The following is a 24,816-nucleotide window of genomic DNA, read 5'->3' as shown; positions in this document are numbered from 1 at the left end:
TGGTGTATTCTGCTTAAATTTTTACACCTGCATCATCACACACCATCAGCCCGGCTGAAATTCTCAGGCGCAATAAGACTGTACTTCTCCTCCCGGATTTCATGTTTTTCCCTTCTAGCTGGTATGTTTCCTTCTAAGGAAAACTCAGATCAAATCCTTGGTACCCCCTCACACCAGCAAAGTACATAACCCTGCAGAAGATGGAGTTCATCCGAAAAAATATTATTTTAACTTGAATGAGTATCACCGATACATTTTGGCTATAACAGGACCTGGCTGACAATTATATCACCATAGGAGAAGGGACTTTTAACTTGAATGGAGTTATAAGGAAACCCGCTCTGCATCTCTTGTGAATACAAATAATATATCTTGACTGGAAGTCTTCACTTCCCCAGAGCATATCTGAGATGCTCATGAGAGGCTAAGGTACACCAGGCTGTGAGCTCCCCAGAGTACGTGTAACCCGAATGTGTGCGGCCATGATTTGACGCTGAAGATGCACCACTTGCATGCTTTCCAGTTTCCTACATGACTTAGCATGCAACACCCTTCTCCTCTTCTTTTTTCGGAAAACGTATCATGTATGGTTCAAATTCACAAAATTCTCAATGGAACAGAAGAGATCCTTTTGTGCATAACTGCATAACTCAGTGGTTCACTTCCGTTATAAACACTGTGTCAAAAAAGCAAAGACACAGAAACACCAGAACAAAAGAGGTGGCAAGTGCTCATGCAAACTGCTGAATGGGTACACATTAACCTAGGTACTGCTAGGTACTACAAAATCAATCCTTACATTTTCACGTATGTGTTCCGCTTTTCCTTTTGTCTGCATGTGCGTGATGCAATTCCATCCCTTTGCAACTTTCCTTATGGCTGAGGAAACCATAAAGATCATACCCTGAAAATTCAAGGTGGCAGAAGCCTCTCTTGGTATGTCAGATCTCTGCTTAGACAGGAGACCTTCTTTTTCATTCACAAACTCGCTCTCCTTCACAAAGCAATTCCTCACCATTGTGTGACAACGAGAGGAAGGGAACTCCTGGAGCACACAGAAAGAAGAATTGAAGCTGACCACATGTTCACACTTTATTCACAATTCTTCATAATGCTTAGTATAGTCTCTCCCCTTTCAATTCCGAGTTGTATCCCTGAATCAGCAGCTAGATACCAGTAAGCACGCCTGCACGGCATGAATCATCAACAGGTGTGGTTAGTCTTTCAGTTCACCCTCAGGTGCATAAAGCAAACCACATTAATCCTCTCAAAATGTAATGTTTTCAGGTGGAAGTTTTGACTCCGATTAAGTAAAATTTCAACATCTCAGATCAAAGGCTTTCACCAAGCATTATAAATTAGTCAGAAATTAAATGTTAGGAGTGGTCAAGCTGTCACCCTGGCTTGTTAAACTTTATGTAGGGCACGACAACATCACTAAAAATATGGTTGTTGTGAAAATATTCCACTACTTCATATCTCAGTGCATATATAACTGACAAGGGTGGTCTTTTACTCCTACTGCCAATTTATACCGTGCTGGTTTGTAGTAGTTGACACCTTCAAGTTCAGCCTGGTGACCCTGGGCCAGATACAATGGCAGGCCAGGCGCTTTTCCTTTGAAATTAATCTAAAGTGATAGGAAACGCCATCTTAACCAGAGCACAGGACGTTAAAGTCTACTAATCAGACTGAAGCGAAGAATATACTTAAGTCAAGAAAGCAAGACAATCTGGAAACAACTCTGGAAGAAAGGACTGAGGAGCGAGCGAGTTTGGAAAATCCAGAACAATGCAGAAAACACAGGCCTGCACAGGCCCCTAACTACTGCTGAAGATGATCCTTGGAGGCCAGATCTACCCTTAGTTAAATATGATGATGATGATGATGATAATCTACATTTGATAGCGGAGACTAAAATATAAGATATTGTGTACAAACAAATCGGTTATCTCAACAGCTTTAGCAACTTAACAATATTGTTTTCTTACACATTCCACTTTTCACATTAATTTTATATGCAGCCAACTTAAATACTAAAATACTGATGATACAAGTGGGATATTTGTTGGAATCCTTATTATGAAACTGTAACACTAGCACAGTGATGAAATCAGAAAATCCTGTTTTGGTCAAAATCCACCGATTACAAGGACATAAGAAGAACACACCCACAACGAATATCTACGGCTGAACAGGCACACTGAAACAAGCGAGTGAATCTCAAAGTTCATGCAGATCTTGCCAGTTATCCTTTAGGCAAGAGCAGAATAACCCCCACAACATTTTGCTAAACGGACACTTATGGGTACAGATGTAAACAGACTGACGAGATAGTTCAGTAAATTAAACACGGAGATTTGGGTTAACCTGAAAGGCATGTTCAAAATCCAGCAAGCCTGGCTCAGCCCTTCTATTTCCAGAGTTTAATATACAGAGTCCCAATCACTGGGTGAATATTTATATTTGTCATTTGTAGCTCCAGCAAAACAGCGGCAGCAAGCAATGCAAAAATTATTATTATCTAAGGGGGCACTCAGTAACCGGTGAGCCAGCGTTTGCAGCAGTACCGTCACCTCCTGCCCCTCTTGGTGGCTGACGTACATGCATACCGAGCATGGTGGACAATGCCCCTGGTAAGGGGCAGCTGAAGATTGTTCTGCAAATGTGTAACAGGGTTAGTGCAAGCAAGAGGCACTTGTTCTTTCCTCAAAAAGTTTACACATCATGGCATCTCAAGGCAAGTGTGAGATGGACTCCCTTTGTGGAGATCTGTTCTGAACGCTGTTTTTTTCAATACAATTGCAAGAGCCATACAAGTAATAAACCGTGATCAAAGGAGGTTCTTTTGACCATGCATGTGTGCTCAATGGGCGTACTGTGAGCCAGATTGCTGCATTAATCACAATGGTTTGGGACCCACTCAGTGTGCCATTGGCGAACAAACAATAAATCAACTCTTTCCATAATCTGAGAAGGGATAACAACGAGCACTGGAAAAGCCAATAGGTTTCATCTTTAGGACCTACTGGCTTTACCAATGGTTTTATCCATGCAGCACAGCGTCCCCGTTGCTTTGCCGAATAAGTAAAAAAAAAAAAAAAAGCTTCTGACACTGCCAGCTGCAGCATTTTGTAGACCCATCCTGCAAAATGATGTGCCGTTTTTTTTGCCAATTTGAACTAAATGGGTAAATAAAACAAACTCACTGTTTTATCGATGAGTCTTAGCAGATACTTCTCATTTGGATTTTGCAAGGTGATTTTAGGCTTCTTTTTCCTTTTGAATATGTAATTTCCAACTGCAATGCCAACTGCTGTTATTACCACCACTCCTACAGCCACCAGCACACCGGAAGTCTGCAAAAGAATCAAAGGAGATAGTTACCAACAGTCCGATGATCAATAGTTTAAAATAATTATGGACATCATGCAGCTTTCTTTCACAATGAAACGCAGTGACAGATTTTCCAGCCCACATCTCCAAAAAATGCCTTCAGTCCTACATCTATCTGAAATAGAGGGGTCTAACATTGGTTCATAAGCGCCGTATTGATTGCAGATTTAGGAGTCACATTTTTATGCAATGAATCTAAATAGGGATTATTTACATAGTTGGTGGTGGTCCTGAAAATCCGACATGGCTCCATCCCTAAACGATCAATCTTGGCAAACGTCGAATAGGCCAATGGTTGATACTCTAGCAGAGGTAAGAAATGCAGTGCTCATGTTGCAAACAAGATTCCATTTCAGTCTAGAGCACTCATAAGGTGTTTTACCATTTCACTGGTGAAGTATTTGTGCACCTCTCTGCTGTAGCTTCTTTAAAAAAAAAAAGAAAAAAAAAAATCTGCATTATATTGTATAAACACAGGTACCAATTTGGTTTCATTGTGCACCCATACAGACTATTTGTTTGTTAGTGCATTTACAGCTATTGTAGGAAAGTGCATCTTTTGACAGTGACTCCCCACTTTTTTCCTGGTTTCTGGTGCAATTTCGACTGAAAGTGCACTGGGTTCTTGCCAAACCGTCCCCTGTGCCAGATCTCTTTCCCCAAAACTGCACAGCCATTTCTCCCAAATGGAAAGCCTTTAACTACCACTATAAGTCCCTGGTAAATGGTACCCATAGTATCTAGGGTAAGGGGGTACTAAAGAGAGGCCCCTGAGGGCTGCAGCACGAACTGTGCCACCCTCAGGGACCCCCTCACTAAGTGCACACAGTGCTGCTTTCGTAGGTGTGTGTAGTCACCCTAAAGGTGAGTAGCCCATTGACTTCCACCTGGCACTCCTTGTAACACCCCTAAATTCAGTATTTAGATGGCACCCCTGAACCATAGATCTCAGATTCCTGTAGACCTAAGAAGAGCCAAAAAAACACAGAAGTCGCCCGAGAAGACTGAATACACCAACTGACTTGGCCCAAGCCCTATCGACCTGTCTACAGTCTTCAAAGAACCTGCACCCAGAAGACGACTTGGCCTGCGGCCCAGCGACTTCCAAAGCCTTGGGAGGACTGCTGCTGGAACCTCTTCTCCACCGACGCCACCAGCCAGGGTCCAAATGGTCCACCAGTCCTGTGCATGTTTCCCAGTGTGTTAGACCTGACAGCCTTAGGGTGGTCACCCCCCAACTTTTTGCCTGCCTCCCTCCACTTTTCCAACACTGTTTTTGCTGGTTTTAGGACTGCTAACCAGTGCTAAAGTGCATATGCTCTCTCTCTTAAACATGGTAACATTGTTTCATCCCCAATTGGCATATTTGATTTACCTTTAAGTCCCTAGTAAAGTGCACTTCATGTGCACAGGGCCTGTAAATGAAATGCTACTAGTGGCACTGCAGCACTGATTGTGCCACCCACATAGGTAGCCCCTTAACCATGTCTCAGGCCTGCCATTGCAAGGTCTGTGTGTGCAGTTTCACTGTCACTTCGACTTGGCATTTAAAAGCACTTGCCCAGCCTTAAACTCCCCTTTTTCTGTAAGTCACCCCTAAGGTAGGCCATAGGTAACCCATAGGGCAGGGTGCCACGTAAGTTAAAGGCAGGACATGTACATTTGTGTTTTATATGTCCTAGTAGTGGAAAACTCCTACATTTGTGTTCCACGACTGTGAGGCCTGCTCCTTTCATAGACTAGCATTAGGACTGCGCTCATATACTTTTTGAGTGGTAGATTCTGATCGGAAAGGGGTAACTAGGTTATATTTTTTATGACCAGAGTGGTAATACAAAATCCTGCTTATTGGTGAGGTTGGATTTAATATTACCATTTTAAAAGGGCCACTTTTAGAAAGTGAGGATTTCTCTGTACTTAAAACCATCTGTGCCTTACAGCCTGCCTCCAATCAGCGTCTGGTCTGGGCTGGTTGACAGCTCCTTTGTGCATTTCACCCAGACAACCACAAACATGGGAAGCTCAGCCACACCGGCATTCATCTGCTTATTGAACAGGTCTTCCTGGCCTGGAAGGGTGGAGGGATTGACACATTTCGAAGGCCAGCGGCCTGCCCTCACACAATGGACTGCTAAACCCCCTACTGGGACCTTGGCAGACAGGACTGAACTTAAAGGGGAACTTGTGCACTTCAAAACCACTATTTGAAGTCTCCTCCACTTCAAGGGCATTTTGGGGTATATAAACTGGGTTTCTGACCACACCAAACTAGACACTTCTGGACCTACATCTGCACCCTGTCAGAGGAGCTGCCTGGGTGCCCAAAGGACTCATCTGGACTGCTTTGCTGAGAAGGACTGCTGCCCTGCTGGCCTCCGACTTTGCTGAGGAGTGCTCTGCTTTCCCCAAAAGTGCTCGCCAAGGGCTTAGATTGAGCTTGCCACCTGTTTTCTGAAGTTTCAGGGCCAAAAAGACTTAGGGCCTCATTACAACCCTGACGGTCACCGACCGCCAGGTTTAAAGAGGCGTTCGTACCACCAACAGGCTGGCGTTACGAATCGCTATATTATGACCACGGTGGTAGCGCCGTGGTCACACCGCCGGAACCGGCGGTTTACCGCCATGGATGTCCCGGCGGTCAGAATCCGCCAGGGCAGCGCTGCCCTTGGGATTTTGACTCCCCTTACCGCCAGCCTTTCCATGGTGGTAGACACCGCCATGGAAAGGCTGGCAGTAAGGGGAGTCGCGGGGCCCCTGCACTGCCCATGCACTTGGCATGAGCAGTGCAGGGGCCCCCAGGCACAGCCCCGTTGCGAAGCACGTCAGGTGCTGCTGCACCCGCCGCACTACCACATCGCAGCCGGCTGCAATGTTACGGCCGACATCCCCGCCGGCCCAGTGGGGAGGTCCAAACGCGGCCGACGGGTTTCCGGCCGCATGGGGGGGCCGACTGGCGGTTCAGCCTTGGTGGTCGGCCTCGTCCGACCACCAAGGTTGAAATGAGGGCCTTAATCTCTTTAGGAAACTCCTTGTGCGTTGAAAATCAACACACCGCCTGCCGAAATCGACGCAAAGCCTGCATTGTGACCGAGAAATCGCCACACAGCCAACTGGAACAACGCAGCCCCGACTTCCCAACTGGAAATTCGATGCAGCGCCTGTCTTGCCACGGAAACTTCGATTCATAGCCTACTGGATCGACGCAGCGCCTGTGCTTTCCTCCAGTGCGTCAAGGATTGTCCCTGCATTGTCCCTGGGCGTCAAAATATCCCTGCAACGCAATGAGAAACCAAGACTGCGCACTGAAAAATTAAGAAAACCCCTTGCAGTGTGGAAAGAAACGACGCATTGTCTGTGCCACGTTGGAAAATTCAACACATTTCCTCCTCTGCAGTACCTGCACTTCATTATTTTTGACGCATACCAGGTACTATGTGTAACAAAGAGACAACTATTTATTTCTAAGGATTAGGACTCTTTTAAACCTTTTAAAAGTGATATTTCAACTTGTGCTTGTTGGATCTTTGTCTTTTTGACCTTATTTTATTCAGATAAATATTAACCATCTTTCTAAAACTGTGAGGAGTATTTTTTGGGTGCTTTCACTGTGTTATTGTATGATTTATTGCACAGAGCAAAGCACAGGGTGAATAAGTAAATTTAGAGCCTGGGATAATGGCCCCACCTACTAGGAGAACAAGCAGGAAGACTGTGGATCCAGCTTCCAAACAGATCACAGAGCAGGATCTCTTTCCTCAGGGAGAAGACCTAATAGCCCCAGAGGGGCCTGAGCCTCAGGAGGTTGGGCCTTACACAGCAGAGCTCCTAGGACCAGGGGTACCCTTTAGGGAAGATCTAAGTCAGGGACTACAAACCTGTACTACTCTGGAAGGCCTGAGGCAGCTGCACGGGAAAAGGGTGATGTTAGTGGTACCCAAAGGACCTATTGGGAGGAAGGGCTCCTGTATACAAAGGCCAGACACCTTAAACCTGGTGCCACCAGGAGACTGGTAGCGCCTCAGCAATGCAGAGAGTTACTCTTAACATTGACCCATGACATCCCCTTAGGTGGGCATCTTGGCCAGACAAAAACATGGAGTCAGTTGGTCAACCACTTCTACTGGCCAGGCATGTCCCAGAAAGTAAAGGGCTGTGATTGACATTGTTGGTCCCCTTGACCCTCCAATTGCAACAGGGGACAGATTTATACTGGTGGTAGTGGATCATGCCACCAGGTACCCTTAAGCAATCCCCCTAAGGACTACTACTGCCCCTGCAGTAGCTAGGGCCCTCATTGGTATTTTTAGCAGAGTGGGATTTCCTAAGGAGGCGATGTCAGACAAGAGGTACCAACTTCATGTCTGACTACCTGAAGCACATGTGGGCTGAATGTGGGATGACTTATACATTCCCCACCCCATATCAACCCCAGTGCAATGGTCTTGTTGAGAGATTTAACAAGACTCTCAAAGACATGATCGGTGGGCTCCCTGAAACACTCAGAAGGAGTTGGGATGTCCTACTTCCTTGCTTGCTTTTGGTGTACAGGGAAGAGCCACAGAAGGGAGTGAGGTTCCCCCATTTCAATTTTTGTTTGGGCATCCTATCAGAGGACCTCTTTGCCTTGTAAAGGAAGGAGAGAACCCAAGCAGGACATAGAGGATTATATGCTTGGCCTTCATTCAAGGATGGCTGAGTACATGAAAAAAGCAAACAAAAACCCTGAGGCCAGCCAAGAGCTCCAGAAACTCTGGTTTGACCAAAAAGCTGCACTGGTTGTATACCAACCTGGGCAAAAGGTATGGGTGGTGGAGCCTGTGCCCCCAGGACCCTCCATGATAAGTGGAGTAGACCCTACCCCATCCTAGAAAGGAAAGGGGAAGTCACCTATCTAGTGGACTTTGGCAGATGCAGGAATCCCAAAAGGATAATCCATGTAAACCGTCTGAAACCCTACCATTACAGAGCTGACCGGACCATGCTCATGGTCACAGAAGAGGGACAAGAAATTAAGAGTGAGCCTCTCCCTGATCTCCTCTCCAGCAATCCCATGATGGCTCAGTTGAGGGAATAGTCTTTTCAGACACCTTCTCTGACCAGCAGCAGACTGACTGCAGGCAGGTCTTGCACCAGTTTGCTGAACTCTTCTCCTTCACCTCTGGCAGAAACACCTAGTGTGTCCATGATGTGGAATCTGGAGACAGTTTACTTGTCACAACCAAAATATACAGACAATCCCACCATGTCAAGGAGAGCATTAAGGCTGGGTACTGGCAGATAGGCCTGACTCCAGGAGCAAAAGAAAGATCTGCACTCTCCACTCCTGATGGGCATTATGAGTTTACTGAATAATGCCCCTACCACCTTCCAGAGGAGGGTGAACAAAGTCCTTGCAGTGTTAGAAAACTTTAGTGCAGTATATCTAGGTGATATTGGTGTCTTCAGCTTTACCTGGCAGGATCATCTGATCCCCCTCAGAAATGTAATTGAGGCTCTGAAAAGTGAAGGCCTCTCTATAAAGGCATGCAAGTGTAAGATATTGCAGAGTCCGGTTGTATACCTGGGACACTTGGTAGGTGGGGGACAAGTTCAACCACTCCAACCCAAGATCCAGACTATTCTGGACTGGGAAGCTTCAACAAGTCAGACCCAAGTCGTCAGGGCATTCCTTGCATTGACTGGGTATTACAGAGGATTAGTGAAGGGCTAAGGCACCATTGTAGCACACCTCACTGAACTCACACCCAAAAAGATGTCCAAAAATGTAAACTGGACAGTCAGCTGTCAATAGGTGTAAGGAAATTCCTCTTTGGCATGGTTACCCCCTGACTTTTCACCTTTGCTGATACCAAGTTATAATTTGAAAGTGTGCTGAGGCGTGCTAACCAGGCCCCAGCACCAGTGTTCTTTCTCTAACCTGTACCTTTGTTTCCACAATTGGCACACCCTGGCATCCAGGTAAGTCCCTTGTAACTGGTACCCCTGGTACCAAGGGCCCTGATGCCAGGGAAGGTCTCTAAGGGCTGCAGCATGTCTTATGCCACCCTGGGGACCCCTCACTCAGCACAGACACACTGCTTGCCAGCTTGTGTGTGCTGGTGGGGAGAAAATGACTAAGACGACATGGCACTCCCCTCAGGGTGCCATGCCAACCTCCCACTGCCTATGTCATAGATAAGTCACCCCTCTAGCCGGCCTTACAGCCCTAAGGCAGGGTGCACTATACCATAGGTGAGGGCATAGGTGCATGAGCACTATGCCCCTACAGTGTCTAAGCAAAATCTTAGACATTGTAAGTGCAGGGTAGCCATAAGAGTATATGGTCTGGGAGTCTGTCATACACAAACTCCACAGCACCATACTAGCTACACTGAAAACTGGGAAGTTTGGTATCAAACTTCTCAGCACAATAAATGCACACTGATGCCAGTGTACATTTCATTGTGAAATACACCCCAGAGGGCATCTTCGAGATGCCCCCTTAAAACATACCCGACTTCCAGTGTGGGCTGACTAGTTTTACCAGCCTGCCACACACCAGACATGTTGCTGGCCACATGGGGAGAGTGCCTTTGTCACTCTGTGGCTAGTAACAAAGCCTGTACTGGGTGGAGGTGCTTCTCACCTCCCCCTGCAGGAACTGTAACACCTGGCAGTGAGCCTCGAAGGCTCACCCCCTTTGTTACAGCGCCCCAGGGCACTCCAGCTAGTGGAGATGCCCACCCCCTCCAGCCACGGCCCCACTTTTGGCGGCAAGGCCGGAGGAAGATAATGAGAAAAACAAGGAGGAGTCACTGGCCAGTCAGGACAGCCCCTAAGGTGTCCTGAGCTGAGGTGACTCTGACTTTTAGAAATCCTCCATCTTGCCGATGGACGATTCCCCCAATAGGATTAGGGATGTGCCCCCCTCCCCTCAGGGAGGAGTCACAAAGAGGGTGTAGCCACCCTCAGGGCTAGTAGCCATTGGCTACTAACCCCCCAGACCTAAACACACCCCTAAATTGAGTATTTAGGGGCTCCGCAGAACCTAGCAAGATAGATTCCTGCAACCTGAAGATGAAGAAGGACTGCTGACCTGAAAGCCCTGCAGAGAAGACGGAGATACCAACTGCTTTAGCCCCAGCCCTACCGGCCTGTCTCCCCACTTCAAGAAAACCTGCAACAGCGATGCGTCCCACAGGGTCCAGCGACCTCTGAAGCCTCAGAGGACTACCCTGCATCTAAAGGGACCAAGAACTCCTGAGGACAGCGGCTCTGCTCCAAAGAAGAAACAACTTTGCAACAAAGAAAACTTTAAAAGGACTCCACGTTTCCCGCCGGAAGCGTGAGACTTTGCACTCTGCACCCGACACCCCTGGCTCAACCTGCGGTGAAACAACACTACAGGGAGGACTCCCCGGCAACTGCGACCCTGTGAGTAGCCAGAGTTGACCCCCCTCAGCCACCCCAGCAACACCTGCAGAGGGAATCCAGAGGCTCCCCCTGACCGCGACTGCCTGCTTCTAAGAACCTGACGCCTGGTAAAGACCCTGCACCCGCAGCCCCCAGGACCTGAAGGATCCGACCTCCAGTGCAGAAGCGACCCCCAGGTGTCCCTCTCCCTTGCCCAGGTGGTGGCTACCCCGAGGAGCCCCCCCCACTTGCCTGCCTGCTTCGCTGAAGGGACCCCTGAGTCTCCCATTGAAACCTATTGCAAACCCTTCGCCTGTTTGCACTCTGCACCCGGCCGCCCCCGTGCCACTGAGGGTGTACTTTTTGTGCTGACTTGTGTCCCCCCCAGTGCCCTACAAAACCCCCCTGGTCTGCCCTCCGAAGACCCAGGTACCTACCTGCTGGCAGACTGGAGCCGGGACACCCCCTTCTCCATTGAAGCCTAAGTGTTTTGGGCACCACTTTGACCTCTGCACCTGACCGGCCCTGAGCTGCTGGTGTGGCAACTTTGGGGTTGCCCTGAACCCCCAACGGTGGGCTACCTTGGACCCAACTTTGAACCCTGTAGGTGGTTTACTTACCTGCAAAACTAACAAACACTTACCTCCCCCAGGAACTGTTGAAATTTGCACTGTCTAGTTTTAAAATAGCTTATTGCCATTTTTGTGAAAACTGTACATGCTATTTTGCTGATTCAAAGTTCCTAAGATACCTAAGTGAAGTACCTTTCATTTGAAGTATTGATTGATTGTAAATCTTGGACCTGTGGTTCTTAAAATAAACGAAGAAAATATATTTTTCTATACAAAAACCTATTGGCCTAGAATGGTCTTTGAGTGTGTGTTCCTCATTTATTGCCTGTGTGTGTACAACAAATGCTTAACACTACCCTCTGATAAGCCTACTGCTTGACCACACTACCACAAAATAGAGCATTAGAATTATCTTTTTGCCACTATCTTACCTCTAAGGGGAACCCTTGGACTCTGGGCATGCTATTTCTTACTTTGAAATAGTACATACAGAGCCAGCTTCCTACAATAGGTCTTTGACACCCTGAGAGAAGCAATGTACTCTGCACCTGTTCTAAAAGCTCCAGATTAGTCAAAGCAGTTCATTGTTTAGACCGATGCCTCTGAACATGGGATCGGAGCAGTCCTATCCCAGATCAATGATGATGGCCATGACCAACCTGTTGCTTTCATTAGCAGGAGATCAACTCTCCGAGAGAAGCACTGAAACGCCATGGAGAGGGAAAACCTTTTCTGTGTTTTGGTCCCTCAAGAAGTTGAGACCATACTTATTGGTTCTCACTTCCTAGTTCATACTGACCACGGGCCTCTCAGATGGCTAATGCAAATGAAAGGTGAAAACCCCAAACTGTTAAGGTGGTCGATCTCCCTACAGGCAATGGATTTTACAGCGAAACACTGACCTAGGACTGACCATGTCAATGCAGATGGCCTTTCCAGGTTCGTCCACTTAGAAGAAGACTCCCCTGGGAAAGGTTAGCTTCAGCCTTTTTCGTTTTGGAGGGGGTTATTTAGTAAAGTGCCTCTTTTGACATGGTCACCCCACACACACTTTTGTGCCTGGTTTCCGGTGCAATTTAGACTGAAAGTGCACTGGGTCCCCAGTGCCAGATCTCTTTCCTCAAAAGTGCGCCACAGTTTTTCCCCACTTGGCAAACCTTTCACTACCACTATAAGTCCCTAGTAAATGGTACTCCTGGTAACTAGGGCATGGAGTACTACAAAAAAGGCCCCTAAGGGCTGCAGCACAATTTGTGCCACCCTCAGGGACCCCCCCTCTCTAAGTGCACACAGTGCTGCTTTCGCAGGCGGCATGTCTTGGTGCAGAACTAAAATGAAAACACGACATGGCACACTGCATGCAATAGCTGTAAGTCACCCCTGTAGCAGGCCTTCCAGCCCTAAAGGAAGGTTGCATTATATTACACGTGAGGGCATACATGCATGAGCAGATATGCCCCTGCTAAGTCTTTTTCGATTCTCAGACATAGTAAGTGAGCAGTGAAGCCATTTTAGGCACATGCTGGACACTGGTCATTATGAGTTCCTCACCTACATGATGGCTTCACTGAAAATAGGGATGTTTGGTATTAAAAATCTCGTATTAATAAACCCTCACTGAAGCCAGTGATGGATTTATTAATATACTAAGAGGGCACCTTAAAGGTGCCCCCTGAAAACCTACTAACTCCTAGCATGGGCAGTGACTGGCTAAAACCAGTATAGCCATGTTAGACAGAGTTGTAGACCCCAGAGGTGAGAGTCAATGCTCTTGAGGGCTCAGAACAAAGGCTTGCTCTGGGAAGGTGTGTGACCTTCTCTCTCATGCAGGATGAGCATTTCAGGGTGGGGATCTTCAAAGGCCTTGCCACTTTTGAAATGCGACCCAGGCCTCTCCAAATGGTAGAGACGGTCGAACCCCCCTAGTTCCTGAACCCACTTTTGGAAGCAGGACTGGCAGGAAAATTAGTTAAATTAGGAGGAGTGCCGACACCATGCCAGTCCCACCCCCACGGTGGACAAGCTGAAGTGGACAATACTTTTTAAATTCCTCGATATTGTGTGGAATGAATTAGGCCAATATGTTCAAGGCTATGCCCACTTCCCAAAGGAAATGGTCCTAGGAAGTGTGTAGTCACCCTAAAGATGAGCAGCTCACTGGCTACCTACCACCTGGCACTCCCTGTAACACCCCTAAATTCAGTATTTAGGTGGCACCCCTTAACTGTAGAACTCAGATTCCTGTCGACCTAAGAAGAGCCGGACAACACAAAAGTCGCCCCAGCAGTGAAGACTGAAGACACCAACTGACTTGGCCCCAGCCCTACCGGCTTGTCTGCAGTCTTTAAAGAAACTGCACTCAGAAAACTGCTTGTCCTGCAGGCCAGCATCCTCCAAAGTCTTGGGAGGACTCCTGCATTTGATAAAGATTAAGAGCTCTTGTGGACAGAGAACCTGTCTAAAAGAAACCAACTTTAAAAAAAGAAGTCTGACTGAGAAACTGCAGGAACCACAAAACCGCTGCTGGAACCACCTCTGCACACTATGCCCCCAGCCAAGTCCAAGTGGCCCACCAGTCTTGTGAAAGTTCCCCAGCACCTCTGAAGAACAGTCTACCGTGGGTTGACCCGTGCCAGACTCCACAGTGATGCCTGCAGCCTAAATCAGAGGACTCCCTCTGGTTGCGACCTGCCCAGTGAGCTGTTTCCGATGACAAAAGACATCCCTGCACCTGGAGCCCCTGGGCCTTGGGGAGCTGGACCGTCGGTGTCCCTAAGATCCATGGCATCTCTACTTGCCTGGGCAGTTTGGGTTGTTCTCAACCGGCCTCTTGACCAGAGTCTACAGCCTGTTTCTGAACCTGATCTTCTCCATTGGGCGCTCAACGCTGTGTTGGCACCCTACACCCAGCCGCCCCTGTGCTGCTGAGGGTGTAAGTTTCGAGCTGGCTTGTGGCCCTCCTTGTGCTAACCTCAATTCCCAGAGACCAACCTCTGACACAGCTTGTACTTACCTGGAAGCAACACATCTTCATTCACCCCTAGTGTCCATTGATTAACATTGGGCACGCGACTCAGACTTTGACCTCTGCACCTGACCGCCCCTCTGCAGCTGTGGGTGCACCCTTGGTACCAACCTGAACATTGCCCAGTGCTAGTCTAACACTGAACACTGGGATTGTAAGTCATGTACTTACCTACAAAACTACATTCTTGTTTTCCTCCTGTAGGTTAACATTGAAGACTGAAAATTGCACTGTGTGGATTTTTGAAACTGCAAAGTACTTTTAATGTAAAAACTGCTTACCTTATAACAAAGTTCTTTGGTTCAAAGCATATATAAAAGCAACTGTTATTTTTCTAAATTTGTCTCAGAATTATTCTTGGAGTTTGTTTCTCATTTATTGCCTCTGTGAGTACAACAAATGCTTAACACATTCCCCTTTCTGCCTCTGCAAACCTTTGGGGATTCCCTGGACTCTGCACAGTGAACTTCATTTTAGTGCACGATATAGACAGTCAGCTTCCTACAGCTATGTATTGATGAAAATCCTAAATTAAAATCTTTGAAGATATACAACAGTGGCAGTCGCCACTGTTTATTATGATGCACTTTCCATTGAAAAGGCATTTTTTGATTTGCCTATACCTTTTGAAGTCATGGACAGATTTGTATTAATATACAACAAACATCAGTGCATAATGAGACTGAGAAAATTAACCATTTAGCAACTGGATAAGAAAAATTATGTAGTTAACATATCTTGTCATGGAAATGGCCTTAACAACGCTGGCTGAGCCACTCATGCTGTTTCCCCACAAGCTAAACCAAACTTGCCTTAACCACACACTGGCGTGGTGTATGCCTTAACCACACATGTGCCTTAACAACGCATGTCTGTGGTTAAGGCAGACAGCGCAGTTTAGCTGTTCAAGGAGCAGCAAAAGGAAGCAACTGGAGAGGTAAGTGGGGTTGGGTTTGGTGGGGGAGGTTAGTTTTTAGGGGTGGGCAGTTTTAAGGCTTAGGGTGGGAGTGGTTGGGTTAGGTTAGTTTTTTACATGGGGGGGTCAAGCTACTTTTTTGAGGGAGGTGGCAGGTTTTAGGACCTGGTTTGGGGGGGTACTTTTGAGGGGTGGAGCAGTTTTAGGGCTCAGAGCGTTGGGGGAGGTCGGGTTAGTTTAGTTTTTTCTTACAGGGGAGTTCTGTTACTATTTTTAGGCAGGTAGCTGGTTTTAGGGGCTGAGACTGGGTTTGAGGGGGTACTTTTAAAGGGTGGGGCAGTTTAAGGGCTCGAGGAGGGTCGGGTTATTTTTTGACAGGGTGGTCTGGTTCGTTTTTTTGGGGGTAGATGGAGTGTTTCAGGGTTCGGGGGGGGGGGACCGGGGTAGTTGTAAGAGCTGGGGCAGGGTTTTAGGGCTCAGGGCTGGGGGTTCGTGTGAGAAAGTAGACTCTTTCTAGCCTTGTTACCCCCACTTTTGGCCTGTTTGTGAGTGTATGTCAGGGTATTTTCACTGTCTCACTGGGATCCTGCTAGCCAGGGCCCAGTGCTCATAGTGAAAACCCTATGTTTTCAGTATGTTTGTTATGTGTCACTGGGACCCTGCTAGTCAGGACCCCAGTGCTCATAAGTTTGTGACCTATAGGTATGTGTTCCCTGTGTGATGCCTAACTGTCTCACTGAGGCTCTGCTAACCAGAACCTCAGTGGTTATGCTCTCTCATTTCTTTCAAATTGTCACTAACAGGCTAGTGACCAATTTTACCAATTTATATTGGCTTACTGGAACACCCTTATAATTCCCTAGTATATGGTACTGAGGTACCCAGGGTATTGGGTTACAGGAGATCCCTATGGGCTGCAGCATTTCTTTTGCCACCCATAGGGAGCTCAGACAATTCTTACACAGGCCTGCCACTGCAGCCTGAGTGAAATAACGTCCACGTTATTTCACAGCCATTTTACACTGCACTTAAGTAACTTATAAGTCACCTATATGTCTAACCTTTTACCTGGTAAAGGTTAGGTGCAAAGTTACTTAGTGTGAGGGCACCCTGGCACTAGCCAAGGTGCCCCCACATTGTTCAGGGCCAATTCCCCGGACTTTGCGAGTGCGGGGACACCATTACACGCGTGCACTACATATAGGTCACTACCTATATGTAGCTTCACAATGGTAACTCCGAATATGGCCATGTAACATGTCTATGATCATGGAATTGCCCCCTCTATGCCATCCTGGCATAGTTGGCACAATCCCATGATCCCAGTGGTCTGTAGCACAGACCCTGGTACTGCCACACTGCCTTTCCTGGGGTTTCACTGCAGCTGCTGCCAACCCCTCAGTCAGGCTTCTGCCCTCCTGGGGTCCAGCCAGGCCTGGCCCAGGATGGCAGAACAAAGGACTTCCTCTGAGAGAGAGGGTGTTACACCCTCTCCCTTTGGAAAATGGTGTGAAGGCAAGGGAGGAGTAGCCTCCCCCAGCCTCTGGAAATGCTTTCATGGGCACATTTGGTGCCCATTTCTGCATAAGCCAGTCTACACCGGTTCAGGGACCCCTTAGCCCTGCTCTGGCGCGAAACTGGACAAAGGAAAGGGGAGTGACCACTCCCCTGACCTGCACCTCCCCTGGGAGGTGTCCAGAGCTCCTCCAGTGTGCTCCAGACCTCTGCCATCTTGGAAACAGAGGTGCTGCTGGCACACTGGACTGCTCAGAGTGGCCAGTGCCACCAGGTGACGTCAGAGACTCCTTCTGATAGGCTCCTTCAGGTGTTGCTAGCCTATCCTCTCTCTTAGGTAGCCAAACCCTCTTTTCTGACTATTTAGGGTCTCTGTCTCTGGGGAAACTTTAGATAACGAATGCAAGAGCTTATCCGAGTTCCTCTGCATCTCTCTCTTCACCTTCTGCCAAGGAATCGACTGCTGACCGTGCTGGAAGCCTGCAAAACAGTAGCAAAGATGACTACTGCAACTCTGTAACGCTGATCCTGCCGCCTTCTTGACTGCTTTCCTGGTGGTGCATGCTGTGGGGGTAGTCTGCCTCCTCTCTGCACTAGAAGCTCCGAAGAAATCTCCCGTGGGTCGACGGAATCGTCCCCCTGCAACCGCAGGCACCAAAGAACTGCATCACCGGTCCCCTGGGTCTCCTCTCAGCACGACGAGCGAGGTCCCTTGAATCCAGCAACTCTGTCCAAGTGACTCCCACAGTCCAGTGACTCTTCAGTCCAAGTTTGGTGGAGGTAAGTCCTTGCCTCCCCACGCCAGACTGCATTGCTGGGAACCGTGACTTTTGCAGCTACTCCGGCCTCCGTGCACTTCCGGCGGAAATCCTTTGTGCACAGTCCAGCCTGGGTCCACGGCACTCTAACCTGCATTGCACGACCTCCTAAGTTGTTGTCCGGCGACGTGGGACTTCTTTGTGCAACTTCGGGTGAGCACCGTTTCACGCATCCTCGTAGTGCCTGTTTCTGGCACTTCTGCGGGTGCTGCCTGCTGCTGAGAGGGCTCCTTGTCTTGCTCGACGCCCCCTCTGTCCCCTGACGCAATTGGCGACATCCTGGTCCCTCCTGGGCCACAGCAGCATCCAAAAATCCTTACCGCACGATTTGCAGCTAGCAAGGCTTGTTGGCGGTCTTTCGGCAGGAAAACACTTCTGCACGACTCTCCACGGCGTGAGGGATCCGTCCTTCAAAGGGGAAGTCTCTAGCCCTTGTCGTTCCTGCAGAAACTCAAGCTTCTACTGTCCAGTAGAAGCTTCTTTGCACCCACAGCTGGCATTTCCTGGGCATCTGCCCATCTCCGACTTGCTTGTGACTTTTGGACTCGGTCCCCTTGTTCCACAGGTACCCTCGACTGGAAATCCATTGTTGTTGCATTGCTGGTTTGTGTCTTTCCTGCAGAATTCCCCTATCATGACTTCTATGTCCTTTGGGGAACTTTAGTGCACTTTGCACTCACTTTTCAGGGTCTTGGGGTGGGCTATTTTTCTAACCCTTACTATTTTCTAATAGTCCCAGCGACCCTCTACAAGGTCACATAGGTTTGGGGTCCATTTGTGGTTCGCATTCCACTTTTGGAGTATATGGTTTGTGTTGCCCCTATCCCTATGTGTCCCCATTGCATCCTATTGTAACTATACATGGTTTGCACTGTTTTCTAATACTATTACTGCATATTTTGGTATTGTGTACATATATCTTGTGTATATTTGCTATCCTCATACTGAGGGTACACTCTGAGATACTTTGGCATATTGTCATAAAAATAAAGTACCTTTATTTTTAGTATATCTGTGTATTGTGATTTCTTATGATATTGTGCATATGACACTAGTGGTACTGTAGGAGCTTCACTCGTCTCGTAGTTCAGCCTAAGCTGCTCTGCTAAGCTACCATTATCTATCAGCCTAAGCTGCTAGACACCCTATACACTAATAAGGGATAACTGGGCCTGGTGCAAGGTGCAAGTACCCCTTGGTACTCACTACAAGCCAGTCCAGCCTCCTACAGTTCGGGGTAAATGTAACGGTTGGAGTAGGGTTTTAGGATTTAAGGCTGGGGGAAGGGACAGTTTGCAGGGCAGGGGACAGGTTGTGGCTCAGGGTGGGGGTTGGGTTAGTTTTAAGCAGGGGGGGAAGGTTTTAGGCGTTAGGAGAGAGGTTGGGTAGTTTCAGGGGCAGAGTGGGATCCGGTTTAGGGCTCAGGGCTGGGAGGGTTTAGGGTTCAGGACAAGGGGAGGGACAGTTTGAAGTGCTGGGGTGAAGTGTTAAGGGCAAGGTACAGAGGAATTGACCTCACATCTTCCTGTGACATACATGATTTTACAACAGAATTTGTTGTAAAATCATGTATGGTAAAGGCATGCGTCATAAATACAAGGTCGTTCTTAAAAACGCATTGCTCTGGCATGCATGCTTTATGCTTGCGTGCTTGCTTCCATCATACAACCATCTTGTCACTGTATGTAACAGGGCTCTTAGGGCCTATACTAATATTCATCCTCTCGTTCCATTCAGGCTTACAGTGATAGGCCGCATAAAAATATTGTGATTTCTTATAAACAATGGAGGGACAGATCATTTCAACCAGGAGGCGCCCTAGCCTGGAATAAACTTCCACCTGATGTATGCTAGCTACTAGTGCTACTAGTTTAGCAAGAACCTACAAACCTGGATTCTCATTGAGTAACTTTACTGGGGCTGTCCTGTGGGCTTTAGAGATACTGTGTGTGTGGGCACATGTTACAAATAGAGAACAACAATAATACAATATTATTTATTGCAAGACATTGACGGCAGACTGAAGGCTACGTCCTTTCCACTATAACATTTTAGAATAAAATGGAGAGGGAAGAAATTGTGCGTGCCCTGTCCGATCGGCTACTGTGGAAAGAGAGAAGCAGTGACACACTTTGGGCCTGATTATGGCCTTGGCAGATGGGATACTACATCACAAACATGACGGATATCCCGTCCGCCGTATTACAAGTTCCATTATATCGTATGGAACTTGTAAAAAGTTCTGCCAAGATCGTAATCAGGCCCTTTGTTTGTAAGTGAAGCGTGGACATGGAACAAATGAAACATTCCAACTGCTACAATATCAGTTAGTACAGGTTCTGAAGAGCTCAAACTTTTGGCACTCTTTGAATCTAAGATAAATCAGAAACATTTTCACCATTATGTTAAACACCTCAATACTGCTCAAAAATCACTTAGTGTTTCTCACCTGCCTGCATGAAAATAATGCACTGTATTCATTTGTTCCCAACTCTGGAACATGATTGATTTAAAAACATTTTAATTAATTTTCTGATATAATTTCAAAAAACAAGTAATATCACAAAACCACACAACGTGGTAAACATTTAACAACAAGGTGTGATGCTTGTTGCTTAATCCCAACCACCAACCCACCAATAGCCCAAGGGCCCTCTGGGCAGAGGAGAAGGTAAGTCGCAGAGTTAACACTAAAGGCTCCATCAGTGGGTAGTCCTGAACATGTCTTCATTTCACTGCATCCACAGTTCCTCCTCTAGGGCACCGGTACCTCTATTTGATCCCAGAGAACCAAGACCCTCAAAGTGAACATGAAGAGGCAGTGCAGCCTTCTGCAAGTGCAACAGCCCAGCTGGGAGAATGACTGCAGGAAACTGAGTTTATAACAACAAGGGGGGGTCACGCTTGATTTAAGAGGTAGTTAAGCTCCCACAGTTATACAATCTAGCACCGAGAGGTAAAGCATATTTCTGTGAGGAATCCTGGGATTACCCTTGGTAGCTGAGAACAAGTGAACAGGCTTACGTTGCATGCATTGTGTATAACCGCACCAAAACAAGATTTAAAGGTAAGGCATAACATCAGATAAAATTCCTAAGTTCAGAGAAAGTGGTTTGAGAGTATCAAGGGTTATTAAATATACCTAGAGCAACAAACCCACTGGTGCTATAATCTATTGTAAGTCAATGGGATGCAGGAGGTAGGTACCCTCCTCGACAGACCAGAGATAGGGTGAGGTCGAATAAAGGCTGGAGCTTCACCCCAGTCAGGTTTTGAGGAGCACCACCACTCAAGCAACCTTTGATGCTGACTTGTACATCACAGTCAACAGTTTTAGGTTTGAGCTTTATAACTTTTTCAGAGCTCCAAATCATTTAGTGGGATAAAGCTGAAACCTGTAGTCGAGTAGAGCTCCTTTTTCAGATCCACAGTACCATGAACTACATGCCTAAAAACTCCAGGCGGGAAAACCCTTTAAATCTTATGCATCAGGTTTGTGCCTTTGTTGGGTAGCACTGTTACCCTATTTTAGTCATCCAGGTATCAGAAAATGTCTATATAGAAACAAAGTCAAACAGTACGTTCCTACTGGCCCTCTTGGATTTTAAGGGCATCACAGTGTACTCTATTCTTGGAACTCATATGTTCTTCTCTGTTCTAGGTGGTATTGTGTTGTGAAGGTAGTCAGAGCAGATGTTTATAAAACTAAAACCAATCTTTAAAAAAAACTACCTTGCTAGTGACTGGTGAATTTCCATAAACCTCTCAGAAGGAAATTTACATGCAATACTCTTGATCTTTGAACCGATCCCAATGGAGCAGGATCAAGACTGATTTCAAGACTAATGGCTGGTTTTAATCTGAAGGGGCATGGCGAGGAAAAAAACAATGGATTGGGATGCAGTCTAAGAAATTACCAGTGGCTGAGATTAATTCAAGCATTCAATCCATCACTTTTCTGCATTCCTCAGTGTGGTGCCCTAAGCGCTACAGGTATGCCAAGACATGAGTCTGATGCTCACTGAGCTAGTGGAAACAAGTAGAGGCCCAGTTACGCCAAAACTGGTCTTGGGTTGCTTTAATTCTGAAAAAAAGTAGAACTTTTTTGTATGGCTAAGCTCTGCTTCACTTCTTTTGGCAAGTTGACTGGTTGTCAGTTCCATATTATCTAATCAAGGCCTCTTGTCTTCAGTACACAGAGAGACAAATAAGTTAGACAAACCTTTTGTTACTCAAAAAGCCTTAATTATGCTAGACTTTCACAGCTTATTAGCTTTCCAGGTCTGGAGAAAGCTAATTAAAAAATTACATGCAGGAAGTCGAACCAAACAGCCAGGGTAGGCAAACGGCACTTAAACCCAGTTTGCGGAAAGGTAGAAGTTAACAATGTTTTTAAAATCCTAATTTTTGAATTTGTACGAAAAATCTAAGTTTTCCATAAATGTATAATTTCATCAATTAGTATAATATTACGAGAATTATTTTTTTAGATGGTTCAAGGAAGGCTTCTAAGCGCTGCACAGGTTTCCCAATACTGCCACAGACCGTATGGCAACAGAACCTTTATCCCCGCTAGGTTTTTGGTTTCCTTTGAACCACAGACCTCTACATATTTTAAATAAACTTCAAAACATACATTCACGTACAAACACCCAAATTAACAGCACACAACATGCAATTCCCTAAAGACGTCCGCGGTGGAAGTGTTCCACCAAAACAACAGTTTGGCTCATTCCTTGCTGAACGTATCCAGCAAGTGAAGCCGAAACTGTGGAAACGTGTTCTCTCACACTTGGATCTCCAGGACCTCCCAGGGTAACTCGCCTTTCCCATACATAGGTATCTACCACCGAGTCAGCAGGTTCCAACTGGGTCTCTTCTCCAAAACAAGAGCGTTAAAATGCCTACAGTAATGGATGATGACAACAAAAAGAAATAGAGGTGTGCAGCCCACAACATGCTAAAATTACCTCTCTCTACCATACAGCTTTTGGCTTGCAAGTGCTACTAACCAAACCACCAAAAGCCACATTTCTACCTAGGTTACAAAACAATATAGTGGGGGAAGCACTCCAACTCTTCTCTGATACATCACGCCTGTCCTCCACACAGGTATCTACCGAAGTATGGTATATACGAAGGCCTTGCAAATTGGACTACCAAATACTAGCTTCTCTATTCCCAGAGGGGTCAAACCACCATTTAAAGGCCCGCTGAGGACCTCAGGATTAAAGAGTTCACAGAATCCGTTCCGATAAACCTCAACCGGTTTACATTAATCCCAAGAATTAAATGTGTTAGTATCTGCAAAATACATAAATATCTTTCTAGGTCAACGCTGTTCTGCATTCAGATGAAGGAGTCGCAAAAGGCAAACACTTGCAAGTCCAGCTCCCCAAACTACAGTGGAGCTCGCAAGGTCTGCCCTCGTTTTGGTTCTGGGCTGCAATCATCTGCAAATGGGAGCAGAGAGCCACTGTTGTATGTAGATGAATACTTGACACCTAACACATGGTTTTCTACCACTTCAATGCTTATAACAGATGACAATGGTCGTGCTTTAGTATAATTTGTCACCATCTCAGGTTAGTTTTTTAAAATATTTTTTTATAGTGCATATTGCTTTAGAGCAATTTATTGAGTCTTAAACAATCACTGGGCTGAGCAAGCACTGGCAGAGCCAACAGCTGTTGCCTTTGGGACCTATTGGCTTTGCCAGTGGTTTTAGTAATGTTGCACAGCGTCGCTGATGCTGTGCAGCATGGGTAAAGAATTTTTTAAAAAAACGTTTTTGACGCGGCCAGCCCTGTCATTTTGTAGGTGCGCACACAATGAATTTGCGTGTCTACAAAATGACACTGGTAACTTTTTTTCTTTGTAGTTACCAATTAGAGTTGGATCAGTAACTAAAAAGAAAAAAAATGCAAAAGCTATTTTTTTAAAAGCGGGTTGGGGAAAGCAACATGGGGCAGGGAGGGGAAGCAACACCGTTGCCGCTCCATAGTCGGGCCCCTCATGGAAGCAGGATAAGGGCAGACAATGAAAAGCCGACCTCTTACATCGTTGACAGACCATCTGTTCATCCCCCCATCCACTCTTTCATGCATCCGTCCGTCCATGAATGAATGATAGGTTATCCTTTTGCGGTAGCATTTGTCGTAAAAAGGGAATGGGCTTGTAAATCCCTCAATATATTTCCCCTTCCGTTTCTTCAACGTGGTCTCCTTGCACCACCCATCTCTTGTAAAGATGCTTCCGTTGTCTCCCATTCCCTTCACCCTATCATAATTCAGCAGAAGCCAGGCTTTTTCACGTCTTATGTATGTTACGGTATTTGTGCGGCATAAGCCAACCACGGGCGCAGCTGAAAGGTGAACAAGCTATGGATATCTAAACAAACCATCGGTAAATGTTTTGAAATCATATTTGATGCTTTACACCAGGGGCTTAGTGAACCCCTCGCTGTAGCAGCTGTGGGCCTCTCCTGTCCGCTCAGCAGACAAAGGCTCATAAATAAGGTGAAAGGGTGAGTGTATGACTGAGTGAAAGGACGGATGGGTGTGTGAGCCAAAGGGTGGATGGATAGGTGACTAAAAGGGTGGATGGGTAAACGAGTGAACGGATGGATGAGTGAAAGAATGTACGGATAAGTCAAAGAGGATGGATTGATGAAGAGAGACAGTATGGATGCCTAAGTGAGGGAAAATATGGATGGGCGGAGTGAAATGGTGGCTAGATGGATGAGGGAAAGGTTGGATTTGTGGTGGTTATGAACCACCAAACTTTGGTAGCTACAGTGGGGTTGAAGTTCTTGATCGGCATCTTTTGTATGCAATTTGACAGACAAAGGTGAATGAGAGAAAGGATGGATGGATGTGTGAGTGAAAGGGTGGATGTTAGATGGATGAATGAAGGGAAGGATGGATGAGTGAAAGGGAGGATGGATGGCTGGATAGATACAAGGGTGGGTGGATAGATGAGTAGAAGGTGGAATGGATGAATGAGAGAAGGGTTGATGATGAGGGAAAAAATGGATGAGTGAGTGAAAGGGAGGGTGGATGGATGCAGGGATTAAGGGGTGGACGGATGAGTGAAAGGATGGATGATTGAAAGGGAGGGTGGATGATGAAAGGATGGATGGATGAGTGAAAAGGTAGATAAGTGAATGGGAGGGTAGATGGG

General features: G+C 46.7%; 1 protein-coding gene across 1 annotated transcript in view; it reads right to left on the bottom strand.

Moving 5' to 3' along the window:
• Positions 1-24,816, bottom strand: part of CYB5R1 (cytochrome b5 reductase 1) — a 136,185-nt gene that overhangs the window by 74,237 nt on the left and 37,132 nt on the right. Inside the window, exon 2 of the mRNA XM_069239014.1 lies at positions 3,210-3,359. Within this exon, the coding sequence (XP_069095115.1) occupies positions 3,210-3,359 (150 nt within the window). The remainder of the gene's footprint in view (positions 1-3,209; positions 3,360-24,816) is intronic.

This window comes from Pleurodeles waltl, chromosome 6 (genome assembly GCF_031143425.1).
Source record: "Pleurodeles waltl isolate 20211129_DDA chromosome 6, aPleWal1.hap1.20221129, whole genome shotgun sequence".
NCBI classification, from domain to species: domain Eukaryota; kingdom Metazoa; phylum Chordata; class Amphibia; order Caudata; family Salamandridae; genus Pleurodeles; species Pleurodeles waltl.
The sequence above is the reverse complement of the archived record's forward strand: the minus strand, read 5'-3'. Positions and strand labels throughout refer to the sequence as shown.